Source organism: Myotis brandtii, unplaced genomic scaffold, assembly GCF_000412655.1.
Source record: "Myotis brandtii unplaced genomic scaffold, ASM41265v1 scaffold633, whole genome shotgun sequence".
Classification (NCBI taxonomy): domain Eukaryota; kingdom Metazoa; phylum Chordata; class Mammalia; order Chiroptera; family Vespertilionidae; genus Myotis; species Myotis brandtii.
The window spans coordinates 3662712-3687444 of NW_005370423.1; the positions used below are offsets into that span (position 1 = coordinate 3662712).

Genomic DNA, 24733 nt, shown 5'->3' on the forward strand with positions numbered 1-24733 from the left:
CCCGGGGTCCCCACTCCTCCCTTGCCCGAGGGCTGGCCCCCTGCCCCAGCCCGGACTCTCCCTTCACCCCCAGCTCCCCTGACAGCTTGCCCGTCTCCCCATCTCCCTCCCCCAGGTCCTGGCGGGGTCCCCCTTAGTGTGATCTAACCCACGGCCCTGCAGACACCCCATTTTCCCCCCGAGAGGCCCACGCACCCGCCTGCCCCCGTGGGATCCCCTGCCTTCCGAGTCCTTCCTGGTCCCCAGGACTCTACCTGCGCTCCTCCCGCGGCCCCGTCCCTTCCTGCTTTTCTCCCTCCCGCTTCCTCCCCTGGGGACCGGGAAGGTGCATCCTGACATCTCTTCCCAGGGGGCTTCTCCCCGCCTCCCAGTGGACCTCATTCGCCCGCCCCCCCTTTCTCGGGAGCTACGGGGCCCTCCCAGCCCCTAAACTCGCCTCAACTCTCAGGAGCATTGTGCATGGAATGGGGAGTGGGGAGGAGTGGGGGGTGTCCACCTGCCAGTTCACCCCCCTGTGCGGGGCCAGCTGGGCCAGGGGTGAGCCTGGGGGAGGGGGGTGGTGAAGGGTTAGACAAGAGGATAAAGCCGGGGCTGGGTGGGACGCTGCCCTCTGATTAGAGAGACGGCGCCACGGCCTGCAAGCCGAGTCTGTATTTTATAGCCAGATTCCGCCAGGGCGTGGTCAAGATGTTTACCATGTTCTCCCGGGTTTGGAATCTGCTCAATGACAGGCACCTGGTCAAGCTTTGTTTACTTGCCGCACCTCCCGCAGCCCATATCACTCAGCCAGGTGGGCCCATAGGTTCGGACCACAAGGTCAAGCTCACAGCCATAGCCTTTGGCTACAATTGTGCTGGGACTTGCACGTGGCAAAGCCACGAGAGAATCAGTGGTGCCCTCGCGTTAGTTAGTCCGAGGCTTGAACCTGTCCAAACGCTGTAGCCCAGTGGTTCTCAACCTTTTAAAAAATACAGTTCCTCATGTTGTGACCCAACCATAAAATTATTTTCGTTGCTACTTCATAACTGTAATGTTGTTACTGTTAAGAATCGTCATGTAAATATCTGATATGCAGGATGGTTTTAGGCGACCCCTGTGAAAGGGTCGTTCGACCGCCAAAGGGGTCACGACCCACAGGTTGAGAACCGCTGCTGTCGCCACTCTCCACGCCCCCCTCCCGAGCCATCGGGCCTGCTGTGTGCGGCTGCCCCATCCTTGCTGGGGTCACTCTCCTAGTCTTCCATATCACTGCTTTCTTTACTAACCCGGGGTTCTTGGGAGTTCCTTGCGCTCACCATCACTGGGCAAACCTTTTTGTAAATCTCGAGGTTGACCGTGGGCCTGACGGGGCCGGGGCATTCTTGAGGACCCACAGAACCAGGTACTGTTTAAGGTCAAGGCCAGGAAGACAGGAGCGAAGGGCTTATACCGAGCCTGACGGACGGGACCCCGGTCCAGATTTCTTGGGGCCCTTGCCAGGCCCGGGACCTCCTGCGGACCCGGATACTTTCCCTGCCTGTGTAGGGCCCCACATGTTGCAGAAAGGGTGCTACTCCCACACCTGTAGCTACTCCACCCAAACTGGGCACAGTCTCGTCTTACGACGTTCAAGGCGGCTCGGGTCTGGTTCTGTAACGTCCGTTCAGTGGATGCTCATTGAGTTCCACGGTTGTCTCCACCTGGAGAAGGGTCAGTGGGAGCCACAAGAGGAGGGTCTGGGAGGACTCGGGCTTGTTCTGCTTCAATACGTAGCCGTGTTCTTGTTAGAGCCCTGCTGCGGGAGTCCCGTGTCCTTCCTGTGACACGTGCGATGGGCTCAGCAGCCTTAATGAGGGGCCCCGTTGTTAGGTTTGGGGGAGACGGGGCTGACATATACACTGAGTGGCCAGATTATTATGACCACCTGACATTTGTAGGCAAATTATATATAATTTCGAGCTGAAGTTGCTAGAGGGCCAGACCATTATAAATAGGGAAGCAGGTTGTTTACCACGACGGTAGAAGTGATTTTTTTCTGAAGATACGGGTAAACAACACGATTTAACAGCATTTGAACTCGAGATTATATATATATGTGTGTATATATATGTATATATACATACAGTGGGGCCTTGACTTACGAGTGTCCCGACTAACGAGTTTTTTGAGATACCAGCTGTCTCTCGGCCGATTTTTTTGCATTGAGTTGATAGAGTAATTTGAGTTAACAAGCTCCTTAACGAGCTCGGTCTCTGAACGAATTAAACTCGTAAGTCAAGGCCCCACTGTGTGTGTGTGTGTGTATATATATATACATATATACATATAGTAGTTATAAGGCACGTTATTTAAGGCGACCGGTCCGACTTCTGGCAGAAGTCCTTCCCCGGCTACGTTTCCCATGTCCATCCTTCCTTTGGGCCTTGGATCGGTGATGTACCGCTAGGGATCTCCTTCCCATCAGACTCGGGGACTAACCTCGAAAGGGCAGGTGAACTAGAGCCGAACAAAAGTTTTCTTGTTGAGAAAAGTGCCCGGAAGGTTCCTGTAAACACTGATTGGAAGTCTGACCAGGGAACCTTATTCTAACACCCTGTGTTCGCTTCTTTTAGGAAATGACCTAATCGTCTTTCTGGCAGACCAGAGCGCGCCCTATTTTAAACCCAGAGTGAAGGTTTCCTTGAAGTAAGTACAAATGTATTTGTTTCTGTGAAACGGGCATCAGTGTCATAAGGGATGGCCAGCAGTTGGTTGGATTGTCTTTGAATTCAATGGCACCCAACTGTGGCGTTGACACAGAACCACTGGTTAGGAGGTATGAGTCAGAAGTCATTTGGGAAAATAGTGAATGTAGCAAAGGTTACAAATAATTTACTTTGGAGATAAGTAAAAGTTGGTGGGTCCAGGTCTGTTCCTGCAGTCACCTGTCACTACCTTGCTCTCTAATCTGCCTTCCCAAATGTGTTGGGATTGCCTGTCCCTCCTCCTGAGTGTCCCGGGAGCAGCTCACTCACAGGCTTATCAGGTCAACCGTGTTTAGGAGGGGTAGGGGGGAGAGGGGGTAAGGAGAGGGAGTCCTTTGCACTGGAGAAAAGATCAGTGACCTCTGTTCTCATCTTCTCTTTCTTTTTTTTAATATATTTTTATTGATTTCAGAGAAGGAAGGAGCAGGAGAGAGAGAGAGAGAAACATCAATGATTGGAGAGAATCATGGATCGGCTGCCTCCTGCGCACCCCGCACAGGGGATCGAGCCCGCAACCCGGGCCTGTGCCCTGACCGGGAATCGAATCAGTGGCCTCTTGGTTCTTGCCTCGATGCTCAACCACTGAGCCACACGGGCTGGGCATGGTCTTGTTTCTTAAAACCACTCTGCATTCATCCTGAATTCTTCTGTAGACCAAGGGGGCCTACGTCCATGAGGGATGATAAGGTACTGAGAAGAGAATGAGATGAACCGGTTCTGGGAAATTGTAGCTTTTGCATTGGAAGTATCTGGTGTGGGACAACTGTAAGGTGTCCTTTTCTCTCGCAGGAATCACAGCGCACTGATCACAGGTGTGGTGCCGGGGGATTACGACGGAGACTCGCAGATGGACGTCCTGCTGACCTATCTCCCCAAAAATCATGTCGACGGTGGATTAAGCGCTGTCATCTTCTGGGGGAAAAATCAAACATTAGGTGAATTTGTCTTAGGAGTTTTTACTATTTACCATTGGATAGGAAAGGGTATTCTTATGTAGCAAAAATTTTGTTCTGAAGTCAGATTTTTTTTTAAAACTGCAGTTCTTGAGTGTCAGTGATTGTGTAAAAAAAAAAGTCCATTTTCTGATTTTTCATTCTCAACCTAGACCTGTTCTGAAGTCAGTTCCAGAAAACAATCCAGTCTGGATAGCTTAAGAAGAGAGATTTATTAGAGGGTTTTGATGGCTGAAGAGCACACCGTAGGCTGAACTTTCTGGAACAATCCCCAAAGCCTGCAAGGAAGCAACTGCCTCTTCACCATCAGAAAGTGGCCATTGCTCAGCACCTGCCAGGACGCCCCTGTGCCGCCGCTGTGATTCTCCCCACAAACTGGGTGCCCTGCACCTGCCTCTGGGGACTCACAGTTCAGTGATCACACCCGAGAAGACGTGCAGGCCGCAGCGTCCCCGCACGCCTGCCTTCCGGCACTCCCCGTGCACCCAGTGGGCAAGCCTCATGCTTACCTCCCAGTCTCGGTGCCAGGCTGGCTGAGAAAGGCTCCCCAGGGAGGCACTGCCAGGGCGGAGCAGGGTTGAGAGTCAGACCATGTCCCCTCCAGACCTCCAGTCTTATCTGAAGCCAGTTCCTCGTAGCGAAGCAGACAGCTTTGTTCCCGGAGGGGCGCAGTCGTGTTTTCTGTCACATGGGGATGTAGATGGGACTCTGGTGCTTCAGACTCAGCCCGTCAGCACGGACCTAAGGGAGGAGGCCCGTGTGGTGGGGTCGAGGGAAGCGCAAATGGAAGTTAGGGTCAGGCCGGTCGTCACTGTGGCGTGAACTCGCCCAGTGGTTTGTCTTTACAAACTGGCTGTCGGTTTGAGTTCTGTTTATAGTGTGTCCGTAATGCTAACAGTTGGAATTCGTTAGAGATGAGTCTTGAAAATAATTGAAAGACTATCTTTTTCCTACGGGTGGATATAAAAGGTAATCCAAAGGGCCTGTATTTATGTGTTTGCTTTCTTTACAGATCCTAATAACATGACCATGCTCAACAGGACTTTTCATGATGAACCTTTGATTATGGAGTAAGTATGCATTTGCTTCCCTTTGAGTCATTTTAAACTTACAAACATAAAATAAAATTTTTCACATGAAAAACTACTTTGCTGCCCGGCCAGTGTGGCTCAGCAGTTGAGCATCGACCTATGAACCAGGAGGTCACGGTTCGATTCCCTGTCAGGGAACAGGCCCGGGTTGTGGGCTCGATCCCCAGTGGGGGGGTGGGGGGGGCGTGCTGCAGGAAGCCGATCCATAATTCTCTCTCCCTCTCCTTCTTCTCTGAAATCAATAAAAATATATATTTTTTAAAAACTACTTTGCTAAGTAGTATTGACACTAAATTCATTCTCCCTTTAAAGCCGATAGGGCCTGGGCTCTCAGTGATGTATTTATTTGCCATGATGGAGGAAAGAGGAAAATGAAATTCGGTATTTTTGAAAGAAGAGGGGATTTGTGTTTTCTTTCTGTTTTAGTAGTTTTGATTGTGTCTGTTACGGATCCATGGTGATTCCAGCCATGTCATTAATCAGGGAATTAAGAGAACTGCTTTGGGGTAAAACCGTTACTTCATGGATGGATATCCAGAGTACAGGGTTTCCTCCAGCGATTTACACGGGTTTTTATATTTAGGAGAAACTTTTGTCCTTTTTTACAGCTCTTCCTTAATGTTATCACTTATTTCCTCAATGCAGACTCATACAGGGATAAAATTAATACGGATCCTCTCTGCTTCCTGTCGCTGCGTCGGCAAGGTGGGGGAGCCGAGCTAGCTCGAATAAAGCTTCCTCAATGCAGACTCATACAGGGATAAAATTAATATGGATCTCAGGGTTTTCGGGAATGCGGTGGAGATCATTTGGGGGACAGGCAGCACATGGCCACTCTGTCCTTTCCCAGTTATTAAAGTCACCGTCATAATGTCAATAGGTCAGTGGCCCTCAGAGCTCTGTAAACCCATGGACTGATCTCCTTACGGCACTCAGCTTGGTTTCTTCCATTGCTGCATGTTTTCATTGTTACCGCAACATGCAGCGGCCCCTTTGGACTTGGATACCAGCCGGTTATTTCTCCTAAGTCCATCGACTGAACAGGTTGGGTCAGGTTCTGCAGTAAGTGGCGTCTCCGTGTCCCTCGGGGATGGACGCGGTCAGGCAGAGGTGGCGGCAGCCCCAGGGTCTAGAGCACAGGTTTCGTCCTGCTCACCCCGCACCCCTGTGTGCAGCCAGACCCTGAGACACGTGCTCTCCTCGTGGCCACGGCAGGAGGGCCGGAGTGTCTGGTGACCACAGCCAAACCCTTTGCCTGGAGGTGACCCTGGCCCTTCTGCTGACCTTCCTGGACCACAGCAGATGCTGTGAGCATCGTGATGTCTCCCACCCCTCCCGGGGGTCCTTTTCCTTCTAAAGCCTCGGTGGAGAATTGGATAAAATCGCTGCCTCGTGTTTTCTTTTCAGCTTCAATGGTGATTTAATTCCTGATGTGTTTGGCGTCACGCATGAAGCCAGCCAGCCACAGATTCTGTTAGGAGGGTGAGTAAACGACATGCTTATTACCGTGTAATTCAGTGTAGGGGTCAGCCCTACGGGGACTGTGTCTGTGTGAGCCGATTGCATTAGCCACTGGAAACCCTTGGTGGGAAAGACGCGGAAAGGGCGTCTGGTCCGCGTGAGCGCTCCCGGGCCGTCCATTTGGGGCTGCAAGTGCGCTCTGTGGAGAGCAGCCGCATCTCCCCGCCCTCTGGACACTGGAGACCCAGGCCCTGGGCCCGTGTGGAGGCGGGGTCATTGGATGGAGCCTGATTCTCCGCCTCAGCGCCCAGGCTCAGGGATGCACTGCCTTCCTTTTCCTTGTATTTGTTCAGTGAGCAATGACTGCTGTCAGAGTCAACATCCCTCCCTCGCCCTGGGGCCCTTCCGTGTACACTTTCTCCTTGACCAGTGGTGTGCGAGGACTCTTCCCGTCCCAGCAGCTGTTCTCAGGAGAAACCATCTGGAGCCTTGCAATTCTAAGATCGTTTTTTTAAATATATTTTTATTGATTTCAGAGAGGAAGGGAGAGGGACAGAGAGATAGAAACATCAATGATGAGAGTCATGGATCAGCTGCCTCCTGCACGCCCCACAGTGGGGATCAAGCCCGCAACTTGGGCCTGTGCCCTGACCGGGAATCAAACCGTGACCTCCTGGTTCACAGGTCAGTGCTCAACCACTGAGCCACGCCGGCCGGGCCAGTTCTAAGATCTTCATTACAGTTCCTCTAGGCTTAAAATAGAGCTGTCCTAACACAGAATTCATGACAAGGCACTTTTCACTAGCCTGTTCAACTTGGCTACTTTCTTTTGTATCTGATAACAAAACCGCTAAGAGGGATTTTGCAAATGAAGCCACATTTTCATTCCTGAGGACAGAGTACAGTATTTACCCTTCCCTTCCCAGCACACAGACACTTCCCTGGACCCATCATCTGCCCAGGGGCTTGGAAATCAACGGCGGCTCCTTCTGTGCTTTGGAAAAGTCGTATATTTTTATGGTTAGGTTTTGAGATGATTCACAGGCACGCAGATGAGTCAGTTGTTAAAATTCAAGGTGATGAAGAGAAGCTCTCACACTTCCTGTCACTTTTCCCAAAGGTTTGCAGTAAAGAACGTGGGTGTCTTGCTGCTGTTCATAGTGACCTTTGACTTGCTGTGAATCCCCCAAGCTTTGAAAAGCGCCTGGAAGAGAACCCTGGTTAACAGGCCAGTGGAGGGAGGTCCTGCTTTGGCTTTGCCAGCATCCGCGTGTGTGGGGGGTTGTGGGGCCTGCCTTGGTGGCCAGGAGCCTCATGTGTGGGGTTGTGGGACCTGCCTTCGTGGCCAGGAGCTGTGGCGGGGAGGGGGCGGGGTGGGGGCTGCACGGGCCACTCCTGCCACAGCAAGGCCTGCGAGTTTGCCTGGGGCTGGGACTGTCAGGAACCTGTCTAGTATCTTCATGGACTTTCTCCTGGGTCTACAGGAAACCTACCTAGAATGTCATGTGACAGTCGCATAGCTTATTTCCTTGTGAATTCTGTATTAGATTTTGCTTCTCTGATGATTCATGAAAAACTATGGCTTTTAGAACTGGTTCTGGCCCTGGCTGGTTCACTGAATGGTCAGAGCAGGGTCCACACACCAAAGGGTTGCGGGTCCAAAGGGTCGAGGGCACGTACTTCGGTGGCAGGTTTGATCCCCGCCCTAGTCGGGGGGTGTGGGGGAGGCAACCAGTCCTGTTTCTCTTTCTCTCCCCCTCCTACCTCCCTTCCACTCTCTCTAGAAATTAGTCAGGGGAGGGGGGGGGTATCCTCAGGTGAGGATTAAAAAAAGCTTAATTGTCAATCCCTCCTCCTGGTGTCATTATTTTAACATTGGCTGCTTTGGGTAATCTGCCCTACCCTCTATAGTCTGTCCTTGGCTCGGCAGTTTTTATGATATTCCTTGAGATGCATATTCGAACATTTATGTGAACTGGAGAAATGAGGTCAGACTCCTTCAGACAGAAATAACTTTCTTTTGGAGGCTGGTGAGACAGTGAGGCCTGGCTCTGCGGATTGGATTATACGGCAGACGTTTCCCTACACTGAACCCGCAGCTACGTCAGCAGCTCTGCAGCTCCCCAGCTCCCTTTTTGCTTTTAATATGGAAAACTTGAAATGTATGCACAGGGTGGGAGGACAGAGCCATGAATTTGTGCATAACGCACCGGTCATCCAGCTGTCGTCATCAACGCCTGACCAGTCTTAGCTCATTCACTTCTAGCTCCCTCCCGAGACATGTGTAATCTGTGGCGAGCTGGCATGGCCATGGCATACTCAGCCCCAGGGCGCCTTATGTGCCGTGCCAGCTCAGCCTGGTTCAGTGACCCTGAGAGGGGATGGTGAAAGGATTAGAAGAGACAGACAAGAGAATGAAAGCTGGGTCTCGGTGGGACGCTGCCCTCGGATGGAGAGAAACAGCACCAGGGACCACAAGCCGTGTCTTTATTTTATAGCAGATGCCACGAGGCAAAGTAAGGGCGTGATCAAGATGTTTACAACATTCTCCTGGATTTCAGTCCCACTCAATTACATGCACCTGAACTCTATCACACAGGCACGTGGGGCCACGTGTTCGGACCACAGGTTCAAGCTCACAACTACAGCTGTTGGCTATAATTGTGCTGGGAGGGCTCTGCCCTCCAAGCTGGGACTTGCACGTGGCCACGAGAGGACTGTGCCTTCTCATCAGTCCAAGGCTTGAACCTGTCCAAACACTGTAGCTGCTCTCCACAGTAATCTATACACGTTTGAGTATATAGCTCTAAAAAATAAGGATTTTTAAAAATACATAATTACAGCATATCAGACCTAACAAAATAAGAACAATTTCTTAGTATTATATTCCCAGGGAGATTTTAATAGGACATATGAACAGGATTTCTTAGCACCTAGTCTGTGAGGGCGAAGAGTGGGTGTAGACTGCTGATCCTGTCTCGCTCTAGCGGTGCCATGGGACACAGGAGCCAATCCATGTTAAAGCTCCACTCGGCTCCTACAAATACCCATTTCCCGTACAATTTCACCTTTGGCTTAGTACGTGATCAAGCTGTATAATGTGTGTTCCTATCAATTGTACACGTAGTTAAAATAACCTCAGAGGTTTTTTTTAAACACCTGGATACATAAACAAAACCACTTAGATACCAATTTTAATTGACATACCAACTTGTAGACCTGCATTTCTTCAGAGACATAGGATCGAGTGATCGCTAAGAAGATCTCAGATATAGAAACTTTTCCATCATGATGAAGTTCTGTAAGGAAGTGGGATGGAGGCACAACGTCAAGGATGGAGGGAACGGTTGCAATTAAAGAGGAGCAGCGTGTCATGTTTGTGTGTGGATGGCGGTCCCCATAGCAACTCAGCATGGTAGTTATATTCCACTGGATGCATTTTTAAGAGTAATTGTTTTATTTTAAAATCTCAACAATTCTAATAGATTTGAAGATTTCCTATTTTGTAGCTATCTAGGCTGATGAAAATATTTAGGTTACATTTCTTAGAAATGAATTTAAATCTGTGTTCAAGGGCACACAGATTTTCAAAATTCTTTTGAGTCTGTCGGAGCAGAAATGTGTGAGGGCCGGTGGGCTAAAGAACAAGGCTGCCATGGTTGATGTGGCTTAGTGGATAGAGCATCAGCCCCTGGACTGAAGGGTCTCGGGTTCGATTCTGGTCAAGGGCACGTACCTCGGTTGCAGGCTCAAACCCCAGCCCTGGTCAGTATGTGTGGGAGGCAACCAATTGATGTGCCTCTTTCACATCAATGTTCCTCTCTCTCTCTCCACCCTCCCAGCTCTCTCTTAAAATCAATGAAAAATATCCTCAGGTGAGGATATTTAAAAAAAAAAAAGAAGAAGAACGAGGCAGCTTGGAGAAGCAGGCTAGAGTCTAAGCTAGACCCATCTTTATGCCAGACCCATCGCCTAGTCGGTGCCCTCACTGGGCTCCCTTGAACAGTGATAACTCGGCATAGGCTGATGGGGGAAAGTGGGTGGACTAGCAGTCACTTCAAAGAGCAGTTACCATAGGCAACCAAAAGCTGTGGTTGACATTAATTACATTTAAATGGATTCTTTGATAAATGCTGTTCTTTGAGATTAAGGGTGATGAGGCCCACAAATCAGAACACCTTGACATGAGTATGCTTCCCGTGGGGGGAAAAGCTAATAATTGGAATTTTCTACAGAGGTCAAGAAATGTCAACCAATACACTCAACCTGGCTCAGAACTGCCCACTTTCATCGCTGCTGTTTCTTCCTTTGTAATCAGAATAGCTTGTACTTGCGACCTTGGCCTTCCAATGGAGTTGAGCACGGATGAGATTATAGCTTATGTGAGCACAGTTGCTTGAAAACTACGGTGTCTGCTCTTATTACTGAAAAACTATGAGTACAAAGAGCCGCATTGAAGGTAGAAGGAAAAATGAATTCTATTTTGAACTATAAAATTTTAAACCATTTGATTCTGATAAACAGCTGTATCTGTATTCCATTCTCAACCATGAACATGCAGCACCCCTTGGTACACAGCAGTGTGGTGCATGGGCCCTGCATACATGTGAGGGTCAGGTAACCGCCTGTAAGAGGTGTCCATGTGACACAGCAGAGGACAGGCAGCGCATATCCACGTTAACACTGGGATGACCTGCAGGATTCATGTGAAATGTTCAGGGAGCAAGATCACAGTTAATGTTCGTGAGGAGTTTCCAACTTAGACGTCTGAGGGGCCCAGGAGGAAGCGAAGGGATGAAGCCGCTGCCTGCGGGCGCTCGCCAGGGGTTGTCAGGCCTGCTGGTGTTCCCAGGGAAGCTGGAAATCCAGGTTTTTAGGTGAAACCTGACTTTTTACTTAAGTTTTAGCAGTGAATTCAAAACTTGTAAAACATCGTAAGGCTCAGATAAAACATCTTTCTACTGGATATGGCCCATCACCTCTTTATTACTCTTGCTTTATCACTATTCTCAATTCTTCATTTGAAATGCACATTTTTGTCAAATAGTTCCTAGGAAAAATATCACCGGTTATTTGAAGTTTTCCAAAATTCTAGTTGTAGCTTACTTTAAAGCAAACCTGTAGAAAATTCTATAGGCAATGAGATCAATAACTGGGCTGATAGCAATTAATCTCAGACCCATGATTAACCTCATTAAACTCAACTTCATAAAAGCCTGTTTTTAACTCAGTTTGGCCTATAATTACAAATTTGTTGGAAACACCAGGAAGCGCTTCTGAAATGACTTTGGGTTAAACTTGTCATAGAATCTCTAGCCTGAGTCTGATTATTTTGTTAGTAATTAAAAATACCTGAACGCTTTGAGTTTAAAGCACCGATGAATGCATGGCCTATCTTGAAAAGAAGTGAACCAGCCAGTATTCAATTGAACTTAATTGAAGTTATTTTAAGCATTTCTAACCGTGTGTAGACTGAAAGAACACAGCATGAATGCCTGGCATTGAATTACCTTACAACAAATGCTAAATACAGTTTCTCAATTTATAAAATTCATCATAACCTTATATCGTGGAGTTTTGGTTAAAATAATAAAATTAGGGTGTACGGGTAGTGCTGGGTTTTGTTTTTCCTGCCATGTTCAGCTTACAGCCGAACCTGACGTGTGCTAAAAAGAGTGTATACGGAGGTCATTGGGAAGAAGTTACTCTGCAGAAAAATCCCTCCTGATGAATGCGTATTCTCTCTCCCAGGCTCCAACTGCCAAGCACAGATTAGCAATTGTTCCTCTCCACTCTCCAAACACATCAAAACTGAATTCACAAGCAAACCTTGTTTGCTGCACAGCCAGTTGGATACTGTGTGGACAATTAAGTTGGACTTAATGAGCCTTAAATTGCTCTTCAGAGATGACGGGTCTGTGCTTCCACAAGGGGCGGGACATAATCGGGGGGAGCAAATTCTAACTAGAAGCAGAGAGTGGGAGGTGCTACTGAAGCCCCTGACTCGGGGCGCCAGCATCTGGGCAGGTCCTGGGGAGGCGTCGTAGGGGTCAGGGTGCCTGGAGGGGCTCACCCCTCAAAGAGAAGGTTCCTCCAGTGGCTGCAACGCAAACCACAGCGCTGTCAGTGGAGAACGTGTTATAGGGAGAGGTCGGAGGAGAGCAAGGCCTTTTGCAGGAGGCTGATTTGTGTGGGGCCTTGCGGACGGGAATGCCTGCCCATGAACTGGGGGGATGCTTTCACGTAAGCATGCTCACCCCCCAGTTCTGCGGGTAGGTGCCTCGTGTGGAAAGGCAGGGCCCTGTGTGAGTCTGTCTGAGCTTTGAGGGATGCCGACCTGTTTCCCACAGGCTCTGTGCCACTTCATACGCCTGGCTTTTGATGGTTGCCATCCCTGGCCTGGGAGTGGTTGCTCACTGGTTTTGATGTGCGTTTCCTCACTGACGGATGATGTTAAGCGTCTTTTGTTGGCTGGGCAGCCATTTGTATGTCTTCTTAGGAGAAATGGCTAGGCCGGGGCCGTTTTTAAATTAGGTTGTTTGTCTTTCTGATGTTGAGCTGTAAGAGTTGTTGATGTAGTCTGGGTACCAGAGCCTTATCAGAGATGAGATGTCTTATGATGTACAAAAGTTTTTAATTTTGATTAATCCAGTTCATCTGTTTTTTCTTTTATTGCTTGTTATTTTGGTGTCATGCCTAAGAATCCATTTCCAAATCTAAGGTCATGAAGATTTATCACTGTTTTTTTAAGAGTTTTCTAGTTTTAGCTCTTGGATCCATTTTGAGTTAATTTTTGTTATATGGTTTGAGGTAGAGTCTAAATTCTTCTGCATGGCTCAGACTTTGAAATTAATATTCATACAAGATAACCATTACTACAGTCTAGGAAAAAACATTTAATCATTTTTTCTTGTATTTAAAAAAAGATGTATAAATATAAGAGCTAAAACTATAAAACTCTCAGAAGAAAGCATAGCAGTCAAACTTCATGACCTTGGATTTGGAAATGAATTCTTATATATGACACCAAAAGGACAAGCAAAAAAGAAAAACTAGACATTGCCAAGTCATACATTGGATGAAGATCTAGTATTCAGTCTTTATAAAGAACTCTTACAACTCAAACGTAAAGCAGTAAATAACCCAATTTTCAAACAGGCAACGGCTTTGAATAGACACTTCTCCAAAGAAGATATACAAATGGCCAGTGGGCACAGGATAGTTATAATAAAACAAATGGACAGTAATAAGTGTTGACAAAGAAATGGAGATATTGGAACCCTCCTACATTGCTAGCGAGAATGTAAAATGGGGAAGCTTGGGTTATGTGAAACAGCTAAATAAAGGAAATAAAAATTTTTACATGTCTGCATGCACTGATTCTTTGTTTGTTTGTTAGTTTTAAAACAATGCTCATTTGATGTTTGACTTAAGAAAATCTTTGTGTTGTTTTTAGGAATTTATCCTGGCACCCTGCATTGACCACTAAAAGTAAAATGCGAATTCCACACTCTCACGCATTCATCGACCTGACTGGAGATTTCACAGCAGGTGAGCTGCACGTCCGTGTAAACGCCCTCTTTTGAACGGCCACAGCGTTGTGAGGCCGTATTTCCTATGTTCTTAGCAAGCACTTTCTAATCGGATGTTTAAATGCTTAACGAATGTGAGGAGGTCGGTGACATGGCTGCGTGGGGGGAGCAGGGCTGCGATGAGCAGGTACTGTTGTTTGCGGGCTGCATCGACGTGTAGCTTTCCCACACGGAGCGTCTCAGGGTCACATGCAAAGCTTAGGACTGTGGCTGTGGGGACTTTATCTGAGCAGATGTAGACAATAATAGAGACTTTTTTTTTTAAGAATTCTGTCCATTTTTCTAAAAAATACAAATTAAACCATTTCCACCCCTAAGATCTCATAAGGCTATCTTACAAATCCCTTCTAAATGCATTCGGTTTGAACCGATTCAAATTCTGTCGTAAATAATAGCTGATCGTTATCGGGAAGATGGAGCGGCCTGTGAGCTCCAGCCGCAGTGTCTCTGCTGTTCCCCTCGGTTCTCGACAAGGACGGGGCACCGGGGAGACAGAGGGCCGGGGCTGCTGCTTGTGAGCAGCCTGCACCTTCTCTGACCCTCGCACGTGTTTATTCCTGAGCACGTCTGGCGGCAGCATCCCCCTCGCCTACTTCATAACTGCTAGCACCTGTTATCCGTACCTGCGCTTAACCTTCCTCACCCGCGCTCCCCGACAGCCCAGAAAGCATTGCGTCTGGTCGTCACTGTGCTTCCTGACACTGAGAGCACGTGCGCTGAAAGCAGGCGCACCTGCCCTGACCGGTTTGGCTCAGTGGATAGAGCGTCGGCCTGTGGACTGAAAGTTCCCAGGTTCGATTCCAGTCAAGGGCATGTACCTTGGTTGTGGGTACATCCCCAGTAGGAGGTGTGCAGGAGGCAGCTGATCGATGTGTCTCTCTCATCGATGTTTCTAACTCTCTGTCCCTCTCCCTTCCTCTCTGTAAAAAATCAATAAAATATATTTAAAAAAAAAAAAAAGCAGGCGCACCTGAGGCCGCGTGACCCCCGGCAGAGCCTGCCCGCCTCACCTCAGGGCTCACGAAGCTGCGACTGCACGTGGCCTCAGCCCTTGAAAACGTCAGGAAAGGCCGCTGACTCGCCAGCGGGTGAAAATGTGGGTGCCGTGGGAGCTGAAACGCTTCCCTTGCCGAGGCCGAGCCTCGCCGCAGCAGCAGGTGCGCTGAGAAGGGCCTGCCCTGCTGCGGAGGCGGAGCGAGCCCCGCAGAGCTGCTGGCCCGTGGGGGCAGGACCTGGTCTGACGGAAAGTGTCTACTGAGGTGTCTCAGCGCGATTTTCTTAAAGAAGGAAAGTAAAACATGGGTCTCTGTGAAAATTCACTTAAAGGTGTCGCTCCCCTTACCCTTCCCTCATTCTCGCTGCATTTATTCTCTATTAATAGCGGGTGCCAGTTAACCCTGCACCCGGGAGCACCTCCTGCCCGCTGAGCAGCCGGTCAGGAGCCTGCACACCTGATCTGGGGGAGGGGGACGCTTAGGAGCTGATGCAGGGCTCTTCCTGCCCATCCTGGGTCCCGCCCGCCGGAGCCTGCACGTGGTGTGCAGGGCGCTCCCTCTCACGTGCTCACTGACACGGGTCTGGCGGGCAGGCTGTCCCGGGCGTGGGCGGGCTCTCCGGGGCCGGGGCCCCATCGGGCACACGGGAAGGAGCAGCGGCACCTTCGCGATTAGCATTCTGAGCGGAGGCCGCCGCCAGTGGGTGAAATCTCTACCTGTCAGGAAGGAGCTGAGTTATTTGGGGGCGTGATTGCCTCGGTGACCTTGCTCGGTGTCTCATTTATTTCAGGGACAGGAACAGAGGAGGCAGCCCGAATCAAGTTCATATTTTCTTCTTAGAAACAGATTGCCTTGGTCATACTCGGGCTTTTATAAACGACCGGCATTAGAGAGTCCCAGCTAACGGAAGTGAGCCACGCGAACGCAGAGCCGCCGAAACACGGGCGACAGCAGCGGGCGGTTCCGATTTCCTCCCTCGGGTGCAGGTGGTGGGAGAGGTCAGGGCCACGTCTGAGCTTCACGCCTGTCCCCACATCGGGCAGTGGCTTCCTGGGAAGCATTTAGATGCTGGTATTCACTCGGCCCTTTCCTCTGCCGGCCTCTGCTTCCTGCCCTCCTCGCTCCTCCGCACGTCTAAAGGGACGCTAGAGAGGACTGAGAGGGTTGCCTGTTCCTCTGTCGTTAGTGTTGGGCGCGTGGATGCTGTGGACCGAGGTGCAGCAGCTGCAGTCAGGCCGCCCACTGTGCGCCTGCTCTGACGGGTCTCCCCGGGCCAGGCTGTGGCTGAGGAGGCGCGAGGAGTGTTGGAGAGACCACGCTTCCGAGCGCTCGGACCCTGAACACGGTTGACGAGGCTCCCATCATACTCACACCACCCGACGCAAAGGAGTCGTGTGACTTCTGTGCTCGGGAACCTCGGGGTCCCTCTGGATGGGCTGCCGTCCGGAGCCTGCACACCCGGTGACGGGCCTCACCCCGGCTCTCAGCCCCGGGTCCAGCTGGTACCCGCCTGCGAGGGGCTGACCTCGGCCTTCCCCTGCGTGGCTCCGGGCTCCTCGCTGCCCTGCCCGGGCCTCTGCTGTCCCCTCTCCTCAGCCTCTCAGCTGTGCCCTGGTGACATTCCAAGCCGGGTACCTTTATGGCGTGGGGAACCCTGATGCTTTAATCCCCCCTCCCCCATCCCCCACTTCTCTCCTGTCCACGGCATCGCTGCGTCTCTTGCAAATGCACATAACCTCTGGGCTTGACTCCCACTCAGACACTGATGCTGGGACACCCAGCGCCTGCAGGGGGGATGCATCGTAATCACGAGCTGGGAGCGCCCCTGCTCAGCCTCACGCTCCTCAGCCAGGCCCCCTCCTGCCGCGCCAACCCTGGGCGTGGTCTCCCTCCTGCCACAGTGTCACGGTTTGAAATTGGAGTCTCCCTCTCATCCTGATGGCTGTCAGGTGCTCTGTCTCCCTCCCCGCTACCCCCCACCGCCCCCACCCGCTCCTGGCTCCTCAGAGAAGGAAGCAGCACTGCCTGCTGTGAGCGGCGGCTTTGAGCGAAGTGAGCTGTCATTGTCAATAACTCACTGTGCATGTCTCCTGCCTGCCGGGGACTTCCATTTCCTCAGCGCCAGCGGCCACCCTGCCCTTGCTGTGACTTTGCAAAGTGTTTGCTCCGAGTAGCTCCAGAGGCGAAGGCAGACCTCCCTCTGCCCCTCCCCCCCAATATTCGTCAGAAAATGGGAAGGACTCGGGTGTTCCTGCCACTGCCACGCGAAGCAGGGAGGGCGTGGTGGGTGTGCACGTTCCTCACACACCCAGCGCCTGGGGCAGCCGGCCCCGAGGCTGTGCGGCAGCTACTAGCAGGCTGTGTTTCAGGACAGATGGCTTTCACCTGGCCCCGAGCGTGGCCGCTGACCATGGACACGCAGGAACGCGGCATTTCTGCATAAGTGGGAGGGAGTGTTTGAAACTCGGCGTTTTTGACGGCATTTTGAAATGAATGTTTTTATTAATAGAACTCTAGAAGAGAAACTTTATTTTTAAACAGCCTTTGGTTTCCTTAAATTCTGAGCTCCTACTGACTGTGTAATAATAAAAATCGGATGTTTTACTTCTATTATATAGGGTTTCCCAGGTACTAACAAACCCCAACAGTGATTGTTCATTCCTGTCCATCTTTACCACGAATGGACAGCACTGAGCCGGCATGGGAACTGGGGCTGGTTTCTGAAGGTTTAGGTTGTAATGTAGACTTTAATGACACTGTTGGCCCCGCTCTGTCTCCTTCTGGTTATTTGGTTCTAACTTACTCCATACAAGAGGAGGTTCACACACAATAAAACGTCCGGTGTTGGTCGCATCAGCATTTCACGGTCAGCGCCATAAGCCCTAAAACGACGCACTTTCCACTGCGCTCTGTCAGCACAGACATCACCTTCTCGGGAAGCCCCACCCCCAGGCAGGGAGCTCTGGCGCTCAGGCCCTCAGACAGTCACGATCCGCAGAGCCCTCCCCTGGCTCCCCCTCAGCCTCCAGGGCAGCAAGTCCCTAGAGCCAGGGCCCCTCTTTCCTGTTTCTCGGGACCTGGGGGCCAGGCACGTTGAGGTGCCAAGAGACGCTGCGTGAGGGTGGAGGGCGCGGAAGAAGGGGGAGGCCTTTAGTCCAACTGCACCCTCGGGGGGCGAGGACCGGACGCCCAGCGCTCGTGCCTCGCTGCACCCTCCCCGGGACTGGGGTTCATGACACGCGAAGTGTGTGATCGCTGCCCTGCTCTGGACTCGGCAGAAAGAGCCCCTTCCCGGGGTCCAGAGTGGCCTGTAGGAACCTCAGAGGGTGTCTCATCCGGCCGCCGTGAGGGCCGCAGGGAGCCCCTCTCGTGCCCAGAAAGGAAGCGGACCAGCTCGCAGGGAGGACAGCACGCAAACCAGGAGCTTCCGGCCGGTGGGCTGCCTGCCGGCTGCTGGCGGCGGCTTCATGTTAATGACTCAGATCCTGCCTCGCTGGCCGGCCTGGGCCTTGGGAGCGGACGGGCCGCGGAGCTCTGCTGCCCGCGCGGTGTGTGAATCACTGACAGAGCAGTCGCCAGCGACGGCAGCTTCTGCTCCCAGGCCCTGCCCCTGTCACCTCTACTGACCGTGCCACTTAAATACAGTGCTCCCATCGCATTTGCTTTTCAGTGTTCGCCACTGTGCTAGTGAGCAGCTCAGGGTTCTTCTCTAACCCCAGCCCCTGCGTAGGAGCCCTTCATGTGGTAAAAATTAAGAATTCTGTTGCCCGACCTGTGTGGCTCAGTGGTTGTGCATCCACCCCTGAACCAGGAGGTCATGGTTCAATTCCCAGTCAGGGAACAGGCCCGGGTTTCGGGCTCGATCCCCAGTAGGGGACATGCAAGAGGCAGCCGATCCATGATTCTCTCTCATCATTGATGCTTCTATCTCTCCCTCCTTTTTCCTTCCTCTCTGAAATCAATAAGATTTAAAAAAAAAAAAAAAAAAGATGAATTCTGGGGCGCGCTCTTACAGTCAGTGCCATGGAAGGGGGAAGGGAGCAGGGGGCCTGATTCATGTCAGTAACAGCCTCCTCCGCCCCGGGGCCCGGGCCGCTGCCCGCAGAGCCCTGCCCACTTGCCGAGCTGTGACGAGGGCCCAGCCGGATGCTTCTGCGCTGACCAGCGCTGGACGCAGACGAACGCGGCCTGTGAGAACGGTCTTTTCAGCTACGCTGTTCCCGAAAGGACTGGCGCTTGGGGCTGGCTGTCCGTGCAGTCCCAGCAGCGGAGGAAGCCCCTCCATTTCTGAGGGTGTGGGTGGGTGTCACAGCACCCGCTCCAGCTACACCGAGTGCCTGCCCTCTCATTTCTCTGTCTGTGAGTCCTTTTTTTTTTTTTTTTAATTGATTTCAGAGAAGAAGGGAGAGGGAGATAGAAACATCAATGAGGAGAGAGAATCATGGACCGGTTGCCTCCTGCACAATCCCCTACTAGGGATCGAGCCTGTAACACGGGCATGTGCCCCGACCGTGAATCGAACCGTGACCTCTGGGTTCATAGGTCGACGCTTAACCACTGAGCCATGCTGGCCGGGCTGTGTGAGTTCCTCTTAACCACAGGAGGCTGAGCCCCTGACTTCGTTGTTGACTGGGAGATTTTCTAGCGATTCTTCTATTCTCATTCAGAGCCAGAGGCATGACTCTTCATATTGAGTTGTTAATAATTAATTGTCTCTATTTTTATTTCTCCACATAATGAATCATTTATTTTCTATAACCTCCGTGCGTAATTGAATAGTGAGATGAATGTTTAAAATCAATTTTACAAGGTACTTCCAATCCCTTATCTCACTTCACTGGTTTTCAAAGTCTTAGTGCGGCCATGAAGATACAATCAGCAAAGATTTTGTTATAGTTCTTACATTTTCTAAATATGAGTGAAACGACTGGAAGCTCTTAACATCTTTTATGCAAGTATTTTGAGACTAAGGCAACATCTACAGAAAAAATGCATTGTTTTCCCAGGACCGGTGACGGGCTGCCGGTAGCGCCCACGGCTGTTCCTGCTTGGCCATTCGCTAACAACTCCAGGCGCTAAGGGCGGTTACGGCAGTGAGCCGTGGCTGCCTGTGGCACAGACGCCTCCTGGTTTGTGCTCACGTGGGTCCAGTTTGCACAGTCACCTGTTCACATTAAGTAACAGCATCATCGCCCCTTTTCCGGGTTCTGGTTCTTTCAAACGGCTCAGCACTGGCATTGAGGTGGCTCAGTGACCTTAGACATCTCTGTGGCTGGTAATCCCCATCACTTTCTTATGCTGATTACCCACATTTTCAGATAATATCTATACTAACAAAAGGGTAATATGCTAATTAGGTCGGATAGACCCGACGTGATGTCCTTCCGGACAAAGCCGCAGTGGCTGCGAGGGCCGGCAATGGCAGCAGCAGCGGGGTGATGGGGGCAGTGCCTTCCCCTGATTGCCGGTTGCCTCCCGCAGGCGGAGGCCAGACTGCAGCTCCCAAGGGGGAGTGGGCCTAAGCCGTCAGTAGGACATCCCCTAGCAGTGGTTCTCCACCTTCCTCATGCCGCGACCCTTTAATACAGGTCCTCATGTGGTGGTGACCCCCAACCATAACATTATTTTCGTTGCTACTTCATAACTGTAATGTTGCTACCGTTATGAATCGTAATGTAAATATCTGATATGCAGGATGTATTTTCATTGTTCGCGACCCACAGCTTGAGAACCGCTGCTAAGGGCTCTCAGACTGTGAGCGGGTACAGGCTGGGCTGAGGGACACCCCCCTTCCCCCCCAGTGCATGAGATTTTGTGCACTGGGCCTCCAATGATAATATAAAAATGTAATGGCTTTTCAGTGTTCTTAATAGTCACTGCAATAGGTAAAAACAATGCTCATTTTAATGAAATGCTTTAACATAAGACCTTTCTTCTCCCAAGACTTCCCATCAGAAACGCAATCAAGTGACTATTTTTAGGCAGTCCACGCAAATTTGCAATATATACAGTATGTCATAATCCAACAGCCGTTGGAGCACCTGCTGTTTCCAAGCACGGAGGAAGCAGAGGGAGGTAGAACGCACTTCGGCGTGACCCTCCCCTGCGGGAGCTCGGGAGAGGCAGACGGAGACCAGGCTCCCATGGCCACTGTGATGGCCGCAGCGGAGGGAGAGCTAGGCCCAGGCGGAGGAGGGGCCTCGGAAGGGGTGGGGCCATCCCAGCTGAGTTTGAGGACAGAGCACCAGGTGCTGGGTACACCTCGGAGGTTCCGGGAGGGGTGCAGGGAGTGAGCCTGGACACGGGTGGGCGGGCTTCACCGGCACCAGGAGGCAAGGGGGCGACCCACACCCGGAAGACCGTAGAGAGCTCAGATGTGTGCTTGTGCTGGGTCGTGCTGACGGTGGTGTGGAGGGGCCTGGTGTTGTGTTGTAAATCAGCGAGTGAGATACAAGACGCCTTAATGAGCCAATCAATTAGGAGTCGTTTATTGCGCGCAGTCCGGAGGAAAGTGTCTCTTCCAAATCTCTGAGGAACACATACAGGAAGTTTCCCGTATTTATACTTTTGAGCTTCTTTATCTGCAGGTTTTACAAAGGGCTCTGTGTGAGTTATTGTTACAGACAGTTTGTGATCTTGGACACATAAAGAACAAACATTTGGCATGAGAATATGGGAAGTATTATCAGTATTAATCCATTACGTTAGATGGCTAGCTTGCAAGGTCAGACAGTTAAGTTTTTATCTTTTTCTATTATTCAAACTAAAACAGTTATCTTATAGAATAAGAGACTGTCTAAAAATGACAGTTTACAGAACAAGGGCCTATCTCACAATAGCAGAGAATTCAAACAGCAGTTTTATACAAGATGGAGGTTCCTGTGTTTCCCTGGGTGGGGGGAGGGGTTGGCTGCGGTGTCATGGCGCAGGCCTCAGCCTGTGTTCGGGACCCTCCCGGGTGAGCGTGCGTTTGACCGAGTAAAGGACTGTCTTCGTGACAGACCACTTTCTGTCCGGGCAGAGCCTCCTGGGAGTGGTGACCCGCAGGCGGAGATGGCGGTGCGCGGCAGAAGGACGGGTTCACGTACCCGTGCAGGAGCTCTGAGTTCTGAGTTCTGAGTTCAGCTAGTAATAAAGGGAGCAGATCACTCACCTCCCTGGGGGTCTGGGGGGAGCCTTTATTATAATGACTCCATAAACTAGCTTCATCAAATTCACATGTAATCTTTACAGAAAACACAAAACAGGAATGACCTTTTCCTGTACACATTTCCTTCCCATCGCTCTGCACAATTCCCAGTTTAAAGCTCGAAAGAGTGACGTGGTTGGAACGTGCCTGGGAGTCCGCTCGCCCCTCTGATCCCCGCGCTCCCCGAGCACAGCGGCCATCGCGCAGCCACACGGGGCGGGTGCGGGCGAGCTCCCAGCTCCCCTGACCTCGCACTAACGGTGTCTGATCCCTGCAGCCTGTTGTTTAGTGAATTTCATCAGTCATTGTGCTTCTCTCTCCAGGTAGAATATATGGAGGTTATTTTTCTACTCAAAATTTGAAATACAACTGGCTCATTTAACACGAGTGCTAGAGACCTGGGATTCTGTGGGACTTTGGTGTGAATAATACTGTGGCTTGAACCTGAGTGGGATATATGGGTTCACGCTGCTTTTAGGGGGAGACAGCAAACTGTGATTACGCCCAGAATATCTTTTCTCAAAATAGAGTCTACCTCATATAAAAACAGACAGAATGCCCCAGGTACAGGGGGAGATGTAACTGGCTTTATCGAGTGACTCAGGAATGGGCAGCGCCCTCCAGCAACTAGGAGGGGCCCGAGGGGCTGCGCAAGGGGAAGGTTCTATAGGGAGAAGGCAGGGCAGGGAGATGTTCCCAAGGGAAAGGGGGGTTGCTTGGGGCCTGGGTCTCTTCTCTCTTGGGGGGGGCGGGTGTTCCATGGATGGTATGATTGCTGCGGAGGGGAGAGGCCTCGCTGGCGCTGAGGGCTGTCGGAGGACTCCTCCCTCTCCCAGCACCTCCCTCAGCACAGCAGCCCGGCTCGCCTGCTGCTTCCTCTGCTGGGATCGGGCTCCTTACAATATCGCTTAACGCAGTGTAAGCAACTGAATGGTGACGGCTCTATGTGCCCGCTTCTTCCTGTTTCCGAGCACACACATCAGTAACAACGCTGACAATTCGGCTCTTTTTCTTCCAGATTTATTCCTCACGACATTGTCTGCCACGGGTACCTCGCAGTTTGAGATCTGGGAAAATGTGGTAAGAAATCTTTTCTTTGAAGCATTTTTAAACGAAGTATTTCAGTAAAAGCACACAGTTTTAGAAAATAAAGCGAAAGGAATCACTGGTCGGTTGGTTACAACAATAAATAGAATGAGGTGAGGAGTCTTTGGCTGGGCTGCTGCGTGCAGGCGGCCGAGCATCGCGAAGGAATTGCTCCGCTCAGCATTAGCTCCTGCATCAGCGCCCGCTCCTGCATCAGCGCCCGCTCCTGCATCAGCGCCCGCTCCTGCAGGCTCAGGGCAGCTGCCAGTTACACCCGCCAGGCGGCCTCATGGGGGCGGGAGCAGCCCCCGCTGGGCTGTCTGTCAGCTGTTGAGAGACGGGGCTGTCAGTTAATTTGTCAGCTGACGGTTTATTGAGGAAAACTCTTTATAAGAGACTAACGTTTTCCTCCTTGCCTTCAGGCTTATATTAAAATACACACACACACACACACACAAAAACAGATACTAAACTTATTGCCAAGTTGACCAAGATTAAGGAGTTTTTTCCCAAATACATATTATTTTGTAATTGCAGGTAGAAGATTCCGAAACTGATGTCATGATTTGATTTGATTTATTCTTAGCTTGCTCTATGATATGAAAGGTTCATTCATGAAGAATAAATCACTCCAATCTTAAAGTTGGATTTCAGGCTACAGAGTACAGGACAGGGTCTGAGGACCTGCCAGCCTGGCCAATCACATACACCAAGTCAGGGCCCTGACTCTAAACAAGGGAATTTGATCTTTTAAAAACTTATGAGTGGCCCGGCCGGTGTGGGTCAGTGGTTGAGTGTCAGCCTATGAACCAGAAGGTCACGGTTTGATTTTGGGTCAGGGCACATGCTCAGGTTGCAGGCTCGATCCCCAGTGTGGGGTGTGCAGGAGGCAGCGATTGATATCTCTCTCTCTCTCTCTCTCTCTCTCTCTCTCCCCCTCCCTTCCCCTCCCTCCCTCCTTCCTTCTCTCCCTCTCTCTCTCTTTGTAAAATGAATAAAAACATTTTTTTAAATGTATACGTTTTTAAAGGTTTTAGGACAGAGTGAGATGCCTCACGCTTTTATTACCGCAGTGAGTGTGGTTCTGCATGTCAGACGGGTCTGTCTGGAGAGTTCTCATGAAGCACCTGTTTACTTACCTCTAACATGTATTTGTACAGGCTTTTGTGAGGATCAGCGGGATAACGTATGTAAGGACTTCCTAGCGTGTGCACACCCCTCCCTCCTTCCTCCTCTCCCTCTCTCTTTGTAAAATGAATAAAAACATTTTTAAAGATGTATACATTTTTAAAGGTTTTAAGACAGAGTGAGATGCCTCAAGCTTTTATTATTGCAATGAGTGTGGTTCTGCATGTCAGATGGGTCTGTATGGAGAGTTCTCATCTAAGCACCTGTTTACTTACCTCTAAAATGTATTTGTACAAGGCTTTTGTGAGGATCAGTGGGATAACGTATGTAAGGACTTCCTAGCGTGTGCACACAGAGGCGCACGCGGTTAGCGGGACTGTCAGTGAACAGTGTAGTCACACCGTTTCTGCTTCTGCACCGCCACCTGCACCACCACCTCCACCTGCACCTGCACCTGCACCACCTCCACCTCCACCTCCACCTCCACCTGCACCTGCACCACCTCCACCTGCACC

At 50.8% G+C, this 24733-nt stretch overlaps 1 protein-coding gene across 1 annotated transcript in view; it reads left to right on the top strand.

The window, feature by feature from the left end:
• The first annotated feature begins 2591 nt into the window (after positions 1 to 2591).
• The window catches only part of ITFG1 (integrin alpha FG-GAP repeat containing 1), a 44975-nt gene continuing 22833 nt past the window's right edge, over positions 2592 to 24733 (top strand). Inside the window, exons 1-6 of the mRNA XM_014528430.1 lie at positions 2592 to 2664; positions 3513 to 3658; positions 4689 to 4746; positions 6175 to 6249; positions 13685 to 13779; positions 23023 to 23084. Coding sequence (XP_014383916.1) covers positions 3571 to 3658; positions 4689 to 4746; positions 6175 to 6249; positions 13685 to 13779; positions 23023 to 23084 — 378 coding nt within the window. The 5' untranslated portion in view covers positions 2592 to 2664; positions 3513 to 3570. The remainder of the gene's footprint in view (positions 2665 to 3512; positions 3659 to 4688; positions 4747 to 6174; positions 6250 to 13684; positions 13780 to 23022; positions 23085 to 24733) is intronic.